Here is a 21,944-nt window from a genome sequence, read left to right on the forward strand (position 1 = left end):
TTACTATTCCCATCCCATCTGATCAACTATGTTTGATGCTAGATTACATCCCTGTTACTTTAGAATTTATTCATGCATTAGTTGCAGGGATATTCCTTAGGAAAAACTATATAGGTAACTTACATGAACCATGCATATGCTATTCATCAAGAACACAACACTCCCAATTTTCATTTAGAGAATGTAAAATCACATTTTACAGAACATATCTCCAAACGTCTACTCAATTGCCAAGCTTGCTTTTGGAAAGTAACATTTTGGAACTCTGATACTGAACATCTATGAATGTTAACTCTACTACATTTAAAACTATGCAGGTTACTTGAAGACAGACAAGTACAGCGCTTGGCTTTGCCAGGTGGTTACTAACCCTAACCCCCCCCCCCCCCCCCAAACCAAACAAACCTACAAACACGCATTTGGCTGCCTTTTTAAAACTTATATGGTGTGAACTCTTCTGCATGCCTGAACTATTTACAGTTTTGTTCACAAAAAGTGCAGACTCGGGATTTACCTGACTTTTGTTGGGTACTTTTGGGATAATTTTGGTTACTGTCCCCTCAAAGTGTTCAATGCTGATATCTTCAAAAATAACCGTTCCTTGAGGTAACAGTCTAACATCTGTAGCAACCTCTTTACCCTGTAGACAAAAATCAAACTTAATACAACTGTTGAATGAAACCAGAGAATAGCACACTGGATAGATCGTACAGGTCTTTATCTGTTGTCATCTACTATTACTATGTAAACCCACACATAAATGTTTAATGTTAAATATTTTTATTCAGAAAAAAAACAGCTTACATTTCTATCCTTGATTGTAAACTCCACATCATCGCCAGGTTGCAAGGCTTCCAGATCACCTTTAAACTCACTATAGTGAAAGAATATCTCTTTTACAACATCACCTCTTTCAATAAATCCAAAGGCTTCCTGAAAGGCAACACAATCAGCATGAATACACAGCAGTTTTGCCTAAATTAGGATGAGAAATTGGCATCTGAAAGAAGTTCACAATGCAACTACTGTGATTATATTAACCATCTATGAATGCAGCATTTGAGATGTTGATTTCCTTTCCTTGCATCTTACCAGACTGGTCTGGATGAGCGTTAATCCCACTACCACAGGAGATGAGGACAAAGTTTATAGCTAACTTTAAGCTGTTTGTTCAAACTCCTTACTACTGTTTTTAGAATTGTTTATGGTAACACTCCTAGTTACTTCCCACAGCTGCTTTTACTTAAAAGCTCAGACTAGGAGAAATCCTTCCTTGCTCTATCCCTCTGTCAAACAGATTCATTATAGGCAATTTTTTGATGCAAGTTTCCATTACCAAGCAGTTAAACATTGAGAACTCTTCCTGTAGAGATTCAGACCCTCTTATTTAAAAAAAATGTTTAAATTGTTGCAGAATAGAAGTTCCTTAAGGCCTGAGGCTGAAAGGTGAAGCAAGAAAAAGATCTACAGTTGGACGACAAGTGATAGGTTTTCACCTTGAGACTGTACCCAGGTTAAAAGAAATGACACCATCTGAAATGGTAAGGAGTCTCCTTGTAGCTGGTTTCCTAGAAGGTAGAATCAATTTTACTGGCTTTGGAATATGCACAGGATCAACTAGGTCCTGCTCAATCTCCAGGAAGTTGAGAAGCTCTTGGGATTGGGGTGTAAGGTTTGTCCCTAGTTCTGTGTTAAACAGTTGGGTGATAACAACCCATCCCCTGCCATTAGGCTAAGAGACCAAGCAGTCGAGGGAACATCTGATGTGGCCAGAACTCAGAAGATACGGGGAGTGGGAAGGTGGAAAGGCAAAGTCGCCCTCAATTCCACAGAATGCTGAAGGTGTCTGCTGCAATTCTTTATGGACTGGGACAAAGGGGGTAGAAAAGAGCACACTAAGCGTTTTCTAGAGATGCAGAAAGGTCTATGGAAAGGGTTTCCCAGAGGTCAAGAGTGACTGTGACGGAGTCTAAAGACCGTTCCTGAGGATTCAATTTGTGACTCAGAGCATCTACTTAATTTTGTTGATAGTCATTCAATGAGTAGAAGGAGAGAATCTCAATTCAAACATTTTGAAATTAGGGGAAAGGAGGGACAGGGAGATAGGATAAAAATGTATAAATACTCGAAAGGTGGTGGATGCCTGGAATACCCTCTCAGGGGAAGTGATGGAATTCAAAAATGCATGGGATAAACACAGAGGATACCTGTACAGAAAAGGGATGCAAGACGTAAGGCATAGAAGGCTGTAACCTGTACTGAATGGCAGGCACAACTCTGGCTGCCTTGTTGGGCAGACTAGATGGACCACACAGGTCTATCTGCCATAATTTACTAGGTGCCCCTGGAATATATACTTGAATAGTGACATCCAATGAAGTTGTAATGTTCCAGATTTTCAGTGCTTTTCTGCAAAGAGGAAGTGAGCTCTATAGAAACGATTCCCATAACATGTGCAAAAAGCACTGTGATCTTCTGTGTGGGTTCTGCACCAGGCTAGAAGCATTCAGGGAAAGCAAATAGGCAGTTTAAAATGCACCTTGCCTCTTACCCTACTCCCATCAAACCAGTCCAGGCAAAGAACATGACCAAGTTTTACCTAAAATAGCTGGTAGGAAGCAGAGGCTATTGTTGATATTCCAGGCCAGAAGGTGGAGTCCCTGCTAGCTTAACAATCCAGCACAAAGGTCACAAAGGAAAAGAAAATTGAATATGTATGTGGAGGTGAAGAATTTAACTGGTGGGAGTGAAATGCAGTAGAGGGCTTAACAATCCAGTCATTACTGCATATAAGAATGGAAGACAACCCTAGAAGTGTCCTCCAGCAAGAGATCTACCGGTACTTCTGCCCTTCAAATCCCTCCAGACCCTGTAATTCCTTATTGGTGTAAGGTCACAAAGTATAGAGAGACAGACGTATCTCAATATATATACTTTGGAAACAAAGGTGGAAAGGAATATGATTGCTACAGAATGCATAGGAGGCAGGCTTTATTTTTTTTTCAAATGAAAGGAAGCTCCGAAACAAGGGGACACTGAAGGTGAAAGGAGATAAACTCAGGAGTAATCTAAGGAATTATTTCTTTATGGAAAAGGTGGTAGATGTGTAGAATGGCCTTCTAGGGGAGGTGATGGAAGACATCTGAATTCAAAGGAAGCATGGAAACAAGCAAAGAGGATCTCAGAGAAAAAACTGTAGAGCTTAGAAGTTGGTATGGATAGGCAGGCCTTGCTAAGTCATATGGTTTTTATCTACTGTCACTTTGTATGCTTCAGTCTTCCCATCCACACTATTAGTAAGCATATATACATTTTTCCTTTGTGTCAGTGCCAGATATATCCAGTTACTAGGAAGAAATTATCGTACTACCAATCCCAAGACACCAAATCAATAATACTAGCAATGAAAAAATAGATGCTTACCTGTAGCAAGAGGTTCCTGTAGACAGCAGGGCAATGCAGTTACACTTGTGGGCAACATTCTGATTGCTCCCATCAAACGTCTCTCTCCATAACTCAGACGTCTAAGAGGACTATAGGGCATGTCACAGAACAGTGTTTTGGGCAGGGACTGTCTTTCTTCATGTTCAATTGTGAAGCGCTGTGTACGACTGCTAGCGCTGTAGAAATGATTTGTTGTAGTAGTAGTGTGTTGTAAGCCTGTAAAACTGCCTTATTTATTTCCTGAAGTGTATTTCTCTAGTTTGGCCAGCAGGTGGTGCTTGTTTATGTTTTGAAGCTGCTGCAGAGCCAAGGCTCCTTTTCTTTAAGCCTTTTGGAAAGGCGGTTTGCAGTATACTTTCAAAGATTGTTGTTCTGGGCTCTGATTTGCCCACGAGCACATTTTCTCCAGTCTTAGCTAGGAAGAAAAGAGAGGGATCTCTTTGTCAAGGCCCTGTAAACAGCTACATTTGTTAATTTGTGAGCAGCTAAATGTCCTTATCTTCCCAGGTACTTTTTAGAAAGCAAACAAATGTTTAGTGTTATAATTCATCCATATTTCAGTTACCTGTTGTTGTTTGCTGATTGCACTGTCTTAAAAATTGAACAGTGTAACAAACAATTTTCAGTTTATTACCTCTTTGCCTGGACTGAAAGAATCCTGGTGGTTTGTGTGTTGGGTCTGCGAGTGCTTTCTCGGAACTGTGGGACCACTGGGAATGTGGCCTCCATTAACCTAGAAATCACTGGGGATAATTTGAAAGCGGCAGACTCGCCTAGTCAATGGGAAGAGGGTGCTAGTGTAGAGCACAAGCGGCAGGTGCAGGAAGACCTGAGCTGTGCTGGGGATAGACCCTCTAAGTGGGCCGCGGGGTAACCCCAGGAAGGCGAGGCGTTTAGTGACAGGGCAGCTTTGTAGATGTCACCTACTGGTGTAGATCACGAGGTCAGCAATGGAATCTCCCATCACCCTAAGCAGGTGCACACCAACTAAGCCTAGTGTTAAGAGAGACTATGTTCAGTTGGCGGGAGGCAGTCTGCATAAGTGCTGCAGTTGGCGCTGACCACGGATATTCAATGCTGGGCTGTTTCCGGTGACTGGCATTGAATATCATTTTTTTTTGGCTGGTGCTAACTTAATCGGCTAAGCAAATATTCAGCGCTGGCCAATTAATAGCAGGCAAAAATAAGGCTGCTATTTATGTGGTCTGATTTGCCTATAAACTTAGCCTAGCAGTGCTGAATATTGCTGGTTAACTTTTCGGCGCTGACCAGAAATATTCAGCACAGATAACAGTTCTCGTACTGAATATTTGCCGCTCAGTGCTGAAAACACTATCTAACTGGTCTGTGGCCATTTCCGCATTTCTGGCCTGTTAAATAGCTTTTTTTTTTTTGGAGGGGGGGGGGGGGGAACAGTTTATACAATCAATACAGATACATATTGCGATGCTCCAAAACGTTACTCTCACAGAGTACAGAAGAAGGATGATTTGTTCATCTGAATCAGACACTACCTTGGGAAGAATTGAGCGAGTACAGAGTATTCTCCTCAGTATGAAGAACTAGGATTTAGTGAGGGGGGGGGGGGGGTTTGGGGGGGGGGGGGAGGAGAGGAGAGGAGACATTCACAAGGGCTTGAAGTTCACCAAGTCTCCATGAAGAAGTGTTGGCAACAGAAAGGAACACCTTCCAGGAAAGGAATTTAAAGCTGTGCTTGGCTTTAAAGCTTCAAAGGGCAGGATAAAATCCTACAGGGGCAGGCTTTTGAATGGTGAGTTTCATTTTATTAATCCCCTCATGAATTTGGACACTAGAGTGTATACAGACACCGACTGGCCATCTGTTTGTGGTAAGCTATAATGGCTGAGAGAAATGAAAGGTATACTAAAGAGGTTTTAAGGTTGGAATGGGATAGGTGAAATCAGTCCAGGACAGAACAGCAAGGGGGTGGGTCTTGACGGAGAGATTCACACCAATATGAAATATGACCATTGAAGCTGGCATGATTTCCTGGAACCATTAGTATCAGGTGGACTTCAACTATTTGCCTTTTATCATCCACACTGTCAAGGAGAAAGACAAGGTTGGGATGTAGAAGCCATCTGTCCTTAACACAGAGTGTTTCCACTACAAGAAAATCAGATGTGGCCAAGGGGATGTTACTAGGATTAAATGTGCTCTCTCTTGACAGACTTTATGGATGACTTAACAGACATGGATAATGTGTGGAGCAGACCCTGGCTCCACTGTAGAGAAACCCTATACCAGTGTATGGTGTGGGTCACCTGAAGCAGAAGGCAATGCCAGTTTTCAGAGTATACACAATAGATACTGTGAGCAAGATTCCTTCATATTCATTGTGGGTATCCTATGTGTGTACCTAGGACAGAGTTGGGAACTTTCTGCTCTGATGGGATCATGGTCTTACAAACCACTGCCTAGACCAAGGCATTCACCCTGGGCAACTTCAATTAGATTGTGAGCCCACTAGGAACACAGAAATTATCTGTATAATATGTAAATCATTTCGGTTGTCATCACAGAAAAGCAGTATATCAAATGCGTGACACCGAGGATTTGTCCTACTACTCCCTGGGTAGACAGTAAAGCCTACCAATAGATTTGGTCACCTTCAGTCCCACATCTGGGGATTCCCCTCAGTTTAATCACATAATGGCATGATGTAGGGGAAGGCTGCACCTGTGAATTCCTACAATAGGTTATGTAATCTGCTTAGAAATAAGCAGAATACAAATAAACCACAAACCATCCCTTCATAGATTTCACCACATTCACCTATTCAGACATCAAGGCACATCACTTGTGTGCACCCCTTATTTAGCACCATTAGGGGGGGGGAGTCAAAGGCACCATTTTGAACCCAGTTGTCAAAAGCATCTGGGGATCACTTCTGCCCTTCAGCAGACACCAGGGAAACCCCTGGTAAGAGCAAGGATGAAGTGGGGAGGCTGTGCCAGGTGGTATAAGTGCCAAGCAGCTACAGCAGATTGCAAAATAAAAATTGACATTTGCATGTGTAGTTGCTGGTGCTTACATGTGTAGAGCTGTGTTGGACTGTGCTCTCTGTGTACATCTATAATTTCAGAGACTGTTGTTGCCTCTTTATGCCTCTAAACCATGTGCCAAATACATGTGTATTTGCTTGCATCCATATAAAGATTTTACATAAAGCTCTGTTTTGGTATAAGCTAAAAGGAATATAGAGTGATTAAGCTTATAATACAGGGGGAAATTCAGCAAATCCTGACCTGGACATCAATTCCTGTCTGAACAACCTATTTAAAATGGGCCTTCACAAATGTCAGACAATTCACATTTCTGGAATTTCTAGCCCATTTCAATTCCCTTCAACAACATTTCAAGCACTGCTCACCTTCATGGCACAAACCACTCCCTGACAGCGCGTCTGTTTCTTTTTCATCAGCATAATACCTCGAGCGTTTACTGCACCAGTACTAGGAGAAAAATTGAAACAGATTGATTGGATCTAACAAGGGCAAGCACACTTTTATACATCTGATCAAGAAATTATGCCTTTAGTCGAAGCAGATGAATCCAGAGACTTGTAGGTTGTGATCATCTACCAACAGGTGGAGATAGAGAGTGATGAACTACACTACCGTAGAGGATGGAATGCTCCCTAGTCAGTCAGTATTTCTCATAACAAAAAAGGAAACAGAATTATAGCATGTCTCCTTCCCAATAGGGAAAAGGGATAAACCAAGATTTGCCAACACGTAAACCAAATACAACAGATAAGCAGGAGAAACAGCACAAAAAATCCCCACAAGGCAGGAGAGATCAGGAAAACATGCTCCAATCTTCCAGGGAGCTGGAGCTAAACATCCCAAATCACCACTAAAACTCCCTCATAAAATATTGCACACAGCAACACCCGTACTGCCAAAGAAAGAGAAAGGTGAACCATAAGATAAGCCGCGAGACAGACAGGGACATCGTCCAAGGTGCTTGCACTGCACCTCTGACATAACCATGCCGCCGATCAGAAGCAAGGCGGAAGGACAGCTCCAGCAGCCATCAGTGTAAAAATGCAGCAACACGGTCCAACAGAACCGACGGAAACCAGCGGGATTAGGTCTCTGGATTCATCTGCCATGACTAGAGGAAAGAAATCATGTAAGCAGTGGTTCCCAAACTTCTTCAGTTCATTACACCCTTCGTGTCCGAACAATTTTCCGCAGCACGCCCCTCCATGAAACGGAAATGTGGAATGACATGGGCATAAATAATGTTCTCCAAGAATTAGAAATTACAGAAATGTTCTGTGTGAAGGTGAGTGGAGTGGAGGAGTGGCCTAGAGGTTAGGGTGGTGGACTTTGGTCCTGGGGAACTGAGGAACCAAGTTCGATTCCCGGCACAGGCAGCTCCTTGTGACTCTGGGCAAGTTACTTAACCCTCCATTGCCTGCCGCATAGAGCCTGCCATGAGTGGGAAAGTGCGGGGTACAAATGTAACAAAAAAAAAAAAAATGGAAAGTTGGGAACATGAACGCATACATCCTCAAGATCCAAGGACAGAAACTCAATGCAGCACTGCAACTAGTACAAACTACAATTCTCACATTGTGAAAAGGTGAACCTTTTAACACCCAGGTGACTCTGAGAAGTCCACATCCTGGTGGAAAGAAATCCCGCTGCTTGGAACTACTAAGTAAAATGGAAGGAACTCTTGTTCTCCCCATCACATCTGGGGATAGACTCAACTGTGCCTAAATGAATAAGCAGTTACAGGGTGGCTTGAATGGCCTATTATGTGGGCTGCAGCCTGCACGGAAATTCCAAGAAAGGAACTGCAGTAGAATGGGAGAGCCCTGTGTCAGTATTTCCAAGACACACTGGACTGAGGAAATTTAGGGTTTTTTTGTTGTTGTTTTTTTGATCCCTTCCTCATGGAATCTAAAGTGGTGTCCTGCCATTATGAAACTCAAGGAGTGAACCAAGACCCCAACATTGGGAGGTGTGGACAGTATAGGTAGTCCTGGAGCTGAAGCCGAGATTATCCCATCAGCATGAAAGGCGACTTCTCTTTGCTGAAGTGGAAACTCTGAAAGTTAGAGTTGCCTGAGCTGTAGCACTTGGCCTCATGAAACCTAAGCCAATACCGAGAGGAAGTGAAAGAATCCTGAGGCATGTCCTCAGGCAATACGAGACTAGGAGTTTCCTAGGTCTCTAACCAACTGCGTCAAAACTTCTCCAAAGTTCCCACTAAACGTTAGTGAGCACAATGTGAACTAGAAGCCCTCTCAGCTGTCCAATGCCTAGACCAGAGCTATCTTGGTTAGTGTCAACAACTGGCTGGCGTGGCCATGTACTACAACTTGCTGGCATCGTTGCACACTGGAGCGAATGAATGCGGCTGACAACCAGAGCTAGATGGTGTAGCAGAATATGGTTGTTTGTACCACTGTGGACAAGTGATGGAAACTGTAGTGGCACCAGAACCAGCAGCCTTTGGATCTCTCTGTACACTCAGCTGGGTACTTCAACATTAATCCATTCATCTACACTGAGGTAGCTCTGCAAAACTTGCTAGATGTCCAACAGAATGAAAAGGTGCTCAAGCTCTGGGATAGAAGCAGTGACAAACAGTGAGCAACACTACTGATACAGCGGTGGCTGGAGCTAGTAATTCAAATAGCTTTGGCCAGAATACCAGAAGCAGAACTGGTGTGTAAAATGCACACAACTAACCTTTAGCACTGTAGCACAGAGTTAGCTGACCCCATGCAATGATCTGCCTGACAAGGCAAGCACTATGGGAGAGTGAAGTAAAACATGCTTCAGTTAAAATACAGGTGAGTAGAACAGATGCTAGGATGCACTAACCAGCCTGAACCTGTGACCTTCATGACTAAAGCCAGCCACCCTCAAGAGCATAGTAAACACTGCACCTAGAGAAAGAAAAAAAAAACCCCCAAAACCAGCATGGTAACAGATCCCATGGCCACCATGGAAACCAGGAGACCTGCCCTCAGAAAAGCGTCAAAAAGAAAAACCTCTACCAGAAAAATGGAGCCAAGAGCCCCAAGCGTGACTAAACTTCAGGAAAGCACTAAAAACCAACCTGTTCAAAAAGGCATACTCCACCGACCCAACATAAACACTTACACTCCTCAACACAGCAAAACCAAAGCTAGTAATGGACAATATATATCCTTTCCTCTCCTCTATCCCCATTGTACCAGAAACACATGTACCTTTATTCGACCGCAATATCATGTATTTGTTTCACTACCGGAATTGGCAAATGCCTTTACGGTACTATGTAAGCCACATTGAGCCTGCAAAAAGGTGGGAAAAATGAAGATACATACCTGTAGCAGGTATTCTCCGAGGACAGCAGGTTCAATAGTCTTACATGTGGGTCGTTGTCCGCGACGGCCCAGAAGACGGAATAAAATTTTCAAAGCTCTGTAACTCTCCCGAATGTTCCGTCGCGTGGGCGGCTTCCCGTCCGCGACGTGAACGTGCAGCGATCAGTTTAATAAAAGACAAAACAATATAAGTGTAAACAGCTCCAACAGGGAGGAGGAAGGGTTGTAAGAATATTGAGCCTGCTGTCCTCGGAGAATACCTGCTACAGGTATGCATCTTCATTTTCTCCGAGGACAAGCAGGCTCAACATTCTTACATGAGGGGTATCCATAGCACCCAGGCTCACTCAAAACAAAGAACACTGGTCAATTGGGCCTCACAACGGCAAGGACGTAACAGAGATTGATCTGAAATCAAACTAAACTAGGTGAGTGCAGCCTGGAACAAAACAAAAATGGGCCTAGGAGGGTGGAGTTGGATTCTAAACCCCGAACAGATTCTGCAGCACCGACTGCCCAAACCGACTGTCGCGTCGGCTATCCTGCTGAAGGCAGTAGTGAGATGTGAATGTGTGGACTGATGACCATGTTGCAGCCTTGCAAATCTCCTCAATAGAGGCTGACTTCAAATAAGCCACTGACGCAGCCATGGCTCTAACATTGTGAGCCGTGACATTGCCCTCTAAAGTCAGCCCAGCTTGGGCATAAGCGAAGGAAATGCAATCTGCTAGCCAATTTGAGATGGTGCGTTTTCCGATGGCAACGCCCCTCCTGTTGGGATTGAAAGAAACAAACAATTGGGCGGGCTGTCTATAGGGCTTAATCCGCTCCATGTAAAAGGCCAATGCTCTCTTACAGTCCAAGGTGTGCAACTTGTCCTCACCAGGGCAGGTATGTGGACGGGAAAAAAATGTTGGTAAGACAATTGACTGGTGGTTCAGATGGAACTCTGACACCAACTTCGGCAAGAACTTAGGGTGAGTGCGGACTACTACTCTGTTATGGTGAAACTTGATATAAGGTGCATGGACTACCAGGGCCTGAAGCTGACTCTACGAGCTGAAGTAACAGCCACCAAGAAAATGACCTTCAGATGGCAGGAAATCAGTGGCTCAAAAGGAGCTTTCATCAACTGGGTGAGAACGACATTGAGATCCCATGACACTGGTGGAGGTTTGACAGGGGGCTTTGAGAAAGGCAAACCTCTGATGAAGCGAACAACTAAAGGTTGTCCAGACCTTCTACACGTTGATGATAAGCACTAATTACACTAAAGGTGAACCCTTAAGGAGTTTATCTTGAGACCAGACTCTGATAAGTGTAGAAGGTACTCAAGCAGGTTCTGTGTAGAACAAGAAAAAGGATCTAGGGCCTTGCTGTCACACCAGACGGCAAACCTCCTCCATTTAAAAGAATAACACCTTTTCGTTGAATCTTTCCTGGAAGCAAGCAAGACTCGGGAGACACCCTCTGAAAGACCCAAAGAGGCAATTTCTAAGTTCTCAACATCCAAGCCGTGAGAGACAGAGACTGGAGAATAGGATATAGAAGCGACCCCTCGTTCTGGGTAATGAGGGTCAGAAAACGCTCCAATCTCCACGGTTCTTCGGAGGACAACTCCAGAAGAAGAGGAAACCAGATCTGACGGGGCCAAAAAGGTGCAATCAGAATCATGGTTCCACGGTCTTGCCTGAATTTCAGCAGAATCTTTCCTACTAGAGATATGGGAGGATACGCATACAGAAGGCCTGTTCCCCAATATAGGAGAAAGGCATCTGACGCTAGTCTGTCGTGGGCCTGAAGTCTGGAACAGAATTGAGGGACTCTATGATTTGTCTGAGTGGCAAAAAGATCCACCAAAGGGGTGCCCCATGCTCGGAAGATCATGCGGACAACGTCCACATTCAGGGACCACTCGTGAGGTTGCATGATCCTGCTCAACCTGTCGGCCAGACTGTTTACACCTGCCGGATATATGGCCTGGAGAAACATAATGTGCTGGTGGGCCTAAAGCCACATCCTGACAGCTTCCTGACACAGAGGGCGAGATCCGGTGCCCCCCTGCTAGTTGGTGTAATACATAGCAACCTGATTGTCTGTCTGAATTAGGATGATCTGGTTGGACAGCCGATCTCTGAAAGCCATCTCAAAGCCTTGAGAGTGTTCCAGATCACTCGCAATTTCAAGAGGTTGATCTGAAGGACCAAACCCCTTGAGTGTGAATTCCATTTACATGAGCTCCCCCCCACCCCAGGAGGGATGCATCAGTCGTCAGCACTTTTTGTGGCTGAGGAATTTGGAATGGGTGTCCCAAGATCAAATTGGATCGAATGGTCCACCACTGAAGGGAGCTGCAAAAACTGGTGGAGAGATGGATGACATCCTCTAGATTCCCAGGCGTGCCATGGGAGTCACATGAACTGTGGAGGCCATGTACCCTAAAAGTCTCAACATCTGTTGAGCTGTGATCTGTTGAGATGTTCGAGCCAAGGACACTAGGGCCTAAAGATTGTCTGCCCTTGCCTGGGGAAGATAGGCGCTAGACGTCTGTGTATCCAACAGAGCTCCAATGAAATCCAATTTCTGCACTGGAACAAGATGGGACTTGGGATAATTTATTACAAACCCCAGTAGCTCCAGCAGTAAAATAGTCATCAGCATGGACCATAGACCCCTGCTTCCGAAGTGTTCTTCACCAGCCAATAGTCGAGATAAGGGAACACATGTACTCTCAGTCTGCGTAGCGATGCTGCGACAACTGCCAAGCACTTTGTGAAGACCCTGGGCGCAGATGTTAGGCCAAAGGGTAGTACACAGTACTTAAAGTGCTGACTTCCCAGCCGGAAATCGAAGGTACTTCCTGTGAGCTGGAAGTACTGAGATGCGAGTGTAGGCATCCTTTAAGTCCAGAGAGCACAGCCAATTGTTCTCCTGAATCATGGGAAGAAGGGTGCCCAGGGAAACCATCCTGAACTTTTCTCGGACCAAGAATTTGTTCAGGGCCCTTAGGTCTAGGATGGGACGCATCCCCCCCCCCCCCCCCCCCCCCGGTTTTCTTTTGCACAAGGAAGAACCTGGAATAGAATCCCAGCCCTTCTTCCCCTGGTGGGTTTGACCGCATTGGCCTTTAGAAGGGCAGACATTTCCTCTGCAAGTACCTGCTTGTGCTGGGAGCTGAAGGATTGAGCTCCCGGTGGGCAATTTGGAGGCTTGGATGCCAGATTGAGTGCGTATCCTAACCAGACTATTTGAAGAACCCACCTGTCGGAGGTTATAAGAGGCCACCTTTGATGCAAAAATAACCTCCCCCCGACAGGCAAGCCGCCTGGTACGGACACTTTTACTGCAGCTATGCTGCACTGGAGCCAGTCAAAAGCCCGTCCCTTGCTTTTGCTGGGGAGCCCTAGGCGCATGGCGTTGACAAGAACGCACATACTGGGACTGAGCCTGAACCGGCTGCTGAGAAGCAGGAGTGTACCTACGCCTATTATAGGAATAGGGAGCACTCCTCCCCCCTCCAAAAAACCTCCTAGAAGAGGAGGCAGTAGCAGAAGACGTCCGGCGGGAGAGAGAATCCAAGGCATCATGATGTTTTTTCATCTGATCAACCATATCCTCTACTTTTTCTCGAAAAAAAAAAACTATCCCCCCAGCAAGGAACATCCGCCATTTGCTGCTGGGTCTTCTGAACTAGGTCAGAAACACACAGCCATGAGAGTCTGCGCATCATTATACCTTGAGCAGCTACTTGGGATGCTACATCAAAAGTGTCGTAAGACCCCCTGGCCAGGAATTTGCGACACGCCTTCTGCTGCCTGACCACCTGGTGAAAAGGTTCAGCAAGCTCCCGAGTTCCGTAAGTGAATTCTCGTGTAGAGCTGGTATGTTTGGATCTTGGCGGCGAGCATTGTGGCCTGATACGTTCTCCTCCCAAAAAGAATCCAAGGTCCTAGAGACTCTCTGCCTGGGGGCGCCGAGGCATAGCCTCTAGTAAACTTGGCTCTTCTGAGAGCAGAGTCCACCACCATGGAATTGTGAGGAAGTTGGGCCTTCACCATTACAGGCTCTCCACAGACATTGTACTGGGACTCTGACTTCTTGGGGACCACTGGATTAGAGAGGGCAAGACCAATTCCGCATCAGCACTTCCCCGAGTGTATTGTGCAGGGGGGCCGTTGCAACCTCTGCGGGTGGAGAAGGATAATCCAGGACCTCGAGCATCTCAGCCCTGGGCTCATCCACAACCTCCATAGGGAATAGAATGTCCTTAGACATTTCCCCGCACAAAGGATGAGAAAGTAAGACTCTCAGGTGGAGACATCCTTACTTCAATCGGTGGAGTAGGATCAGAAGGAAGCCCACAAGACTCGTCCTCCGAAAAGTAGCTGGAGTCTTCCTTTGCTTCCCACGAGCACTCCTCTTCGGTATCGGACAAAAGCTCCCTAAGAGCAGCCCGAAGCTGAGCCTATTTCGACATCGAGGATCAACGACCTCGTGGGGAATGTCGAGAGGTCGACCCTTGCCTGGATTCCGGTGAAGAGCTTCCTCCACCGACGTCGAGGGGGAGTCGACCCGTGTAGCAACTGGCTCCGGTACTGCAAGCGGCACCGAGGGTGGGGACATCCTCACAGGTGATGGCCCAGATGCCGTCTCTGCAGTCGGTACGGAAGGCGCAAGCACCCCCGACACCGACTGACGAAGCAACCCTTACAGAAGCTCTGGAAGAAGGGCCCGTATGCGCTCGTCAAGAACTTCCATCGGAAAAGGCTGTGGGGCCGATGCAGGAGTCGGTGCCAGAATCTGAGGGGGCTCGAGAGCCAGTACCAGGCTGCCAGACGACCGACGCATCGGCACCTCATGAATGGAGGGTGAGCAATCCTCCCGGAACTGACGCTTCTCGGGTGCCAACTCCCTCGGCTCTCGGTACCATGTCTGGAAGGAGATAATGCTATTTTGCCTTCGCTCGACGCCTGTCATCGAGACTCCTCGGTACCGATGAGGAGGACATGAAATCCACACATCTCTTCGGGGCCGGGTCCGATGCCTCACTGCTCCCAGATCGATGCAGTCTCTCGGTAGCCATTACCTGCTCCTGGTGTCGCTGCTTCCCTCAATGTCGACGCCGAAGTTGATGCCGATGCCCTCGGTGCCGATGTCGAAGGACTGGACCTATCAGAAAAAAAAGTTTCTCACGCTGAGCCTCTCAAGCCACTTGGGTCCACTTCATCAACTTGCACAGCTTACAAGAAGTTGGAAAGTGGTCAGGCCCAAGACACTGAAGACACCACGCGTGAGGGTCGGTGCTCAAGATGGTCCGGTTGCAGCGAGTACAATGCTTGAAGCTGCTGTGAGTCTTCGATGACATGGAAGGGAAAATAGTGTCCGAGAAATCAAAAGGCTCGATGGTGCCAATCAAAAAGGGCACAAAAAAAGGGAAGAGACCCGGCCGAGCGGCCTAAAAGGCGGCCATGACGAAAATAAAGGAAACTTAAAAGGATGAAGAAAAAATAAAAAAAAAATTTTCCCTTAGTTTTTTCTTAAGTAATAATAATGAATTAAAGGAAAAAAAGAAAAAAAAAAAATCGATAAACACTGCGTCGCCGCCTGAGCCGAACACTACAGCGGTAGAAAAAACCAGACCATATAGAACCGCGGAGGAAAGAAAACTGATCGCTGCACATTTGCGTCGCGGGTGGGAAGCCGCCCACACATGCGCGGTGGGTCGGCCCGAGCGATGGAACGTTCTGGAGAGATCCAGAGCTTTGAAAATTTTATTTCATCTTCTGGGCCGTTGCGGACGACGACTCACATGTAAGAATGTTGAGCCTGCTTGTCCTCGGAGAAATGTGGGATACAAATGTAACAAATAAAATAAATAAATACTAAACACCTCTGCAAAGATGAGAAGCAAGGAAAACAGCACAAAAATCCCCACAAGGCAGGAGAGAGTATCCCCCTCTCCCCTGGCTCCGAAGTAGGCCAGGAGATATCAGGAAAACATGCTCCAGTCTTCCAGTGAGCTGGAGACAAAACATCCCAAATCACCACTAAAGCTCTCTCATAAAATACTGCACAGTAATACCTGTACCGCCAAAGGAAAAGAAAGGTGAACCCAAGATAAGCCACAAGACTGAAAGGGAAGGTGCGCAAGATGCTCACCCTGCACCTCCAGTATAACCATGCTACCAACCAGCAGCAAGGCGGGAGGCCAGCTCCAGCAGCCATCAAGTAATTGCTATTTGCAACACTGATTTCTGCAGAGCAGCCCATGAAAAGGCCCTACACCACACTGACTAGCAGCAAAGTATCAGCGCAACTGGAGATAGGTGAACACTGCCTCAGTATGAGTGAACACTCCCCACTCTGTTGAGTGCCACACGGGTGGTAACAGAAGCGGGGTGACCTGGGCATGGATGTCAGACAGAAGGCCCCTCTGCTGTGGCACACAGTAGGAGGAAAAGACCGAGAAGCTACTCATGAAAGCCCAGAAGCAGAAGGAAAAGCAAAAGCAGCCCGCCACAGGAACCAACTGTACCACTAGCACCTCCTGACCCAGCCCTTCAGACCCAAAATCACCAGAACCGCAACTGAGCAGACTACCTTTCACCAACAGAGAGGAGAGCGGAGGACCAGAACACCAGGAGAAATCGGCTGCTCTGCAGCATAACACAGGGCTCCCTCAGAGGCTTACAGCTGCCAGAAACCAAGCAGACTCCATGGCTGAACAGGCACCAAAACAGGGATTGACCCCCATGACCAGCACGCCAAAGCAATGCACAGGGGAAGGGCTGATGGAATGGCCACTATGCCTGCCAAACAAACCGCCACAATATCTTACATGTGGGAAGGATTACATATGCCCTGAAAACAAAATGGCTGCAGCAGACTGAAGAGAAACAGGGACCCAGAAGGCACTGAGGAAAACCCCAGCTCAAATTTCCCATGCAAAACAGGTGCCCAGCGTCAGGTAAACTGACACCCGCCTATACAGCTCGCCAAAACACAAACTAAATGGACACTGCCTGAAAGCAAGAACTAGCTGCTGTGAAATTATCCAGCTGCCCAAAGCAATAGTCTCACTCACTCCAAGAAATAGCCATAGCCGAACCAAAGGCTAGTGAAGAGCCACAGTTTATCTTTTTTTTTTTTTTGTAAATTTGAGGAAGGAGAAGGGAGGTGACCATGTGTACCCCCTAATGCTGGCACCGCTCATCCAGATACCCCTATGCTTTTAACCGAGAGAGATTCAGAACAGGAGCCACCATCAGATGAGACACGTGCTTGTGAGAGACTGTCCATCTGCCTGCTGGAGATAGAGAATACAGACTGACCAGGAATCATTCTGTGCTACAAGGCGGTGCAGTTCAGTGCTCTATCTCCACCTGCTGGTAGATGGTCACAACCCACAAGTCTCTTGATGCATCTGCTGCTGACACTAAGAAAGCAGGAAAGTACCCACCTAAGACCTCATTTTATTTAGTTACAAAAACCCAGATCATTTATTCTGAGCTAGACTCACCACTCAAACAAATACACCCATTCAACCCATAAGAGGTCTTAAGTAGCCAAAGCAGAACAAAGTTACATCCGAAGTACATTTTTACAGCACCAACCATTTTTTCACCATTTACAGCAAAAAAACTGATTATGTCCTGAAAACAGTTTTGTTGGATATATGGTATCCACGTTTTATGCTCTATATTAAATAAGCTTCCCCGTTTTCTTGATCTGCCCTTTTCCTTGTGTTCTGTGTTTCAACAGAAAACCACCATTAGAAGAACATTCTTCAAATGATTAACACAACTGAAATTTCTTCCCCTTCTATGTAAACAAAAAATATAAGCAGCGCCAGCAAAGACTAATTGCAGACTGCTGGGAGAACAGAACAGGAATGCAAGATAAAATTCTGAATACATTACCTATCCCAGTATGTAAATGTAAGAATTAATAGGAGAGAGCTGTGTGCTACTAAGACACTCAACCCAGCGGCACTGCTGATGCAGTAGCCGACAACTAAACACGCTGAGTTCTGACGCATATGAAGACCCTTTCTAGGCCGTCAAACTGCTATACCTGACTCCCCACCGAGTTCTTTAGTACAAGAAGAACTCAACAGTTTCCATTTACTTCCACAAAACAAGGCACAAACTTACTGTTTGTTGGTTTCTATGATGAAGTTTATTTTATCGCCAGTTTCCAACTGAACATTACCATCAACATCCTCCGGAGTATAAGTAAGGTAAAAAACTTCCTGTAAAGAAACATGTCTCCATTACTGACAACTGCACTGAATAACGCAAACAAATTTCTCAGCAGTTAACAGGATTTCTTTTTAAGAAGTACAGAAAGCATAGCTGCAGATATGTACCAGGTGCTCTCCCATGTACAGCAGGATCCAACAGCCACAACTGGGTGATGTAACCAGGATAAAGCTAAGCCAGGTCCTCTTTCCAGAGCTCAGAAAACTCGGGGAAAGCTTTTGAGGCTGTGCAGGTTTTCCCGTGCGCCTAAATACTGTTTCTCCTCCGTCAATTTTAATAAAGCTTCACTCAAGACAGAAGATATGGTTGTTGGATACTGCTATCTACAGAGAATCTGCTACAGGTATGTAATTACGCTTTCTTCACGGACAAGCAAAAACAGTCACAAAAGTGGAGCCTAACGGGGTTATGAATTTTCTACGCATTTTAGTCCATGCCTTGCAACCCATGTGGTGTATTAGGAAACAATGGAAGGCTGAAGCTTCAGTCAGGCACTGTCCAAATCAGAAGCTTGATCCAAGCAGAAATGCTTTGTAAACATATGTACTGAGGACCATGTCATTGCCTTACAGATATCTTCCAAATCAATATTTGTATTGTACTGTGGTGGTGCTCACTCTTAGATGGAAGGATTATAGTTTGAAATCCAAGTAGACAAGGCTCTTTTCTGTAGCAGCTGTTAAATGTTTGGATTGTATGAGAATTGAGGTGGTGACTGCACATCTACAGTCTAAAGGTATGATATTTTAATTCCTGCATATTTGCAGGTGGCAGAGATAGACTGGTAATACAATCAGTTGATTAGATTTTCATGGGCGGATGCATTCCAACTAAAGCTAATGCAGAAAAGACACAATGTCTTATTCTCTCCCCACAAAACAACATGAACAAACCCATCACCTTAAACACCCAAGACTACTATACACTTCCCATCTCAGACAGCCTGAAAATTCTTGGAGTTACAATTGACCGAAATCTCCAACTCGAAAGCCATGCGAAAAATACAGCAAAGAAAATGTTCCACTCAATGTGAAAACTTAAAAGAATCAAACCTTTCTTCCCAAGGGAAATATTCCGCAGCCTCGTAAAATCAATGGTGCTAAGCCACCTAGATTACTGCAATGCCATTTATGCCGGATGCAAAGAACTAATCATTAAGAAACTTCAAACTGCCCAAAACACAGCAGCCAGACTCATATTTGGAAAAACGAAATACGAGAGCGCCAAACCCCCTAAGAGAAAAACTACCCTAGCTCCCACTAAAAGAACGAATTGCATTCAAAGTTCGCACCCTGGTCCACAAAATCGTTCACGGTGAAGCCCCGATCTATATATCAGACCTCATAGACCTGCCAACTAGGAACGCAAAAAGATCAGCACGCACATTCCTGAATCTTTACTACCCCAGCTGCAAAGGACTTAAGTACAAATCCATATATGCATCCAGCTTCTCCTACATAAGCACACAACTATGGAACGCACTACCGAAGGCCATAAAAACAATGCAAAACCTATCTTCCGAAAACTACTGAAAACTGACCTATTCAAGAAGGCATACCACAATGATGCGTCCTAAATACCAGACAACTAGACTTTATATGACCTAGACAAAACCAAACTCTTTATACTAGACTGATAACCTCACTGCTATTAATGAAAGTTACGCAATACGCACTTCATCTTTCATGTCAGAAATGAACTTTCTATAGTTGACTTTATAAAATGTTTAATTTACTCTCAATCAGTACTTCTATGCAATACCACTTTGTATTCTACTCTACCATGTATGCGCCTTAATGCAATACCATTCGTAATTCTCTACCCAGAAATGGCGATAATGTAAGCCACATTGAGCCTGCAAATTGGTGGGAAAATGTGGGATACAAATGCTACAAATAATAATATCACTTTAGATAAGAATTCTGGATGCATTCTTAGAACCTCCTTATCTTTGCATATTTGAATGCATGATTGTTAATACACTAGTGCTTGAATTTTGCTGAGTATGCCTGCTGATGTGATTGCCCAACACTATAGCCGACTTGTTTTGCTAAGTTTTTAAGCACTTAAGCAATTTAACTGTAGTGCTAACATACTGAATGTTATAACAATCCAACTATGTGATCACAATACACTGAATTTAAAATAAAAATTAAAAAAAACCCTCTTATCCTTCAGAACTGTTAAACACTAACAAATTGTCTCAAAAGAGAGTGAGGTGACAAAACAGTGACTAATAACTTTATGAAAGGTTCAAAAAGTGTTGTTTAAGGGCCATAACAACAGTCAATGACAAGTGTTCCGATGAACCTAATGGACAACATTTTTGTTTTACTGAATTTCAGACAACATTCATGGGCCCAAAATCCAATTAAGTCTACACATGTCTGAACCATTAAGATATACTATTTTCTGATGTTATAAGAATTACTAGTGTAATACATACAACGTACATGTAAAATGATGATACACTGTAGCAGGTATTCTCCGAGGACAGCAGGCTCAATATTGTCACTGATGGGTCGTTGTCCGCAACGGCCCAAGGAGATCGGAACTTTCCTCAAAGCATAGAACTTTCGGGAACGTGACGTTGCGCGGGCCCAGACGCACTGCGCATGTGCGAGGGGCTTCCCACCGGCGACGTGAGCGTGTCATGTTCAGTTAGTAAAAAGCAAAAAACATATAGACAGAGAAACAACTCCAAAGGGGAGGAGGAAGGGTTGTGACAATATTCAGCCTGCTGCACTCGGAGAATACCTGCAACAGGTATGTATCTTCATTTACTCCGAGGACAAGCAGGCTGAATATTATCACTGATGGGGTATCCCTAGCCCCCAGGCACACTCAAAACAATAAACGTTGGTCAATTGGGCCTCGCAACGGCAAGGACATAGCTGTATTTAGCTAAGTGAGAGTGCAGCCTGGAACAAAACAGAAATGGGCCTAGGAGGGTGGAGTTGGATTCTAAACCCCGAACAGATTCTGCAGCACCGACTGCCCAAACAGACTGTCGCGTCGGCTATCCTGCTAAAGTCAGTAGTGAGATTTGAATGTGTGGACTGATGACCACGTTGCAGCCTTGCAAATCTCTTCAGTGGAGGCTGACTTCAAATGAGCCACTGACGCAGCCATGGCTCTGACATTATGAGCCGTGACATGGCCCTTTAAAGTCAGCCCAGCTTGGGCATAAGTGAAGGAAATGCAATCTGCTAGCCAATTTGAGATGGTGCGTTTTCCGATGGCAACTCCCCTCCTGTTGGGATTGAAAGAAGCAAACAATTGGGCGGACTGTCTATAGGGCTTAGTCCGATCCACGTAAAAGGCCAAACCTCTCTTACAATCCAAAGTGTGCAACTTGTCCTCACCAGGGCGGCTATGTGGATGGGGAAAAAATGTTGGCAAGACAATTGACTGGTTCAGATGGAACTACCACCTGCGGAGGACTATATTATGGTGGAATTTAATATAAGGTGCATGGACTACTAGGGCTTGGAGCTCACTGACTCTACGAGCTGAAGTAACAACCACCAAGAAAATGACCTTCCAGGTAAAGTACTTCAGATGGCAGGAATTCAGTGGCTCAAAAGGAGCTTTCATCAGCTGGGTGAGAACGATGTTGAGATCCCATGACACTGGTGGAGGTCTGACAGGGGGCTTTGAGAAAAGCAAACCTCTCATGAAGCGAACTAAAGTTTATCCAGAGATAGGCTGACCTTCTACACGTTGATGGTAAGCATTGATTGCACTAAGGTGAACTCTTACTGAGTTGGTCTTGAGACCAGACTCTGATAGGTGTAGAAGGTATTCAAGCAGGGTCCGTGTAGGACAAGAAAAAGGATCTAGGGCCTTGCTGTCACACCAGACGGCAAACCTCCTCCATTTAA

At 45.2% G+C, this 21,944-nt stretch overlaps 1 protein-coding gene across 11 annotated transcripts in view; it reads right to left on the reverse strand.

The window, feature by feature from the left end:
- The window catches only part of CSDE1 (cold shock domain containing E1), a 181,239-nt gene that overhangs the window by 39,360 nt on the left and 119,935 nt on the right, over nucleotides 1-21,944 (reverse strand). For all 11 annotated transcript variants that reach the window (XM_030221412.1, XM_030221409.1, XM_030221408.1 and 8 more), the window contains 4 exons: nucleotides 17,953-18,050; nucleotides 6,839-6,920; nucleotides 805-933; nucleotides 515-640 (listed from right to left, as the gene is read on the reverse strand). In XM_030221412.1, coding sequence (XP_030077272.1) covers nucleotides 515-640; nucleotides 805-933; nucleotides 6,839-6,920; nucleotides 17,953-18,050 — 435 coding nt within the window. The remainder of the gene's footprint in view (nucleotides 1-514; nucleotides 641-804; nucleotides 934-6,838; nucleotides 6,921-17,952; nucleotides 18,051-21,944) is intronic.

The sequence above is a fragment of the Microcaecilia unicolor genome, chromosome 12 (genome assembly GCF_901765095.1).
Source record: "Microcaecilia unicolor chromosome 12, aMicUni1.1, whole genome shotgun sequence".
NCBI lineage: Eukaryota > Metazoa > Chordata > Amphibia > Gymnophiona > Siphonopidae > Microcaecilia > Microcaecilia unicolor.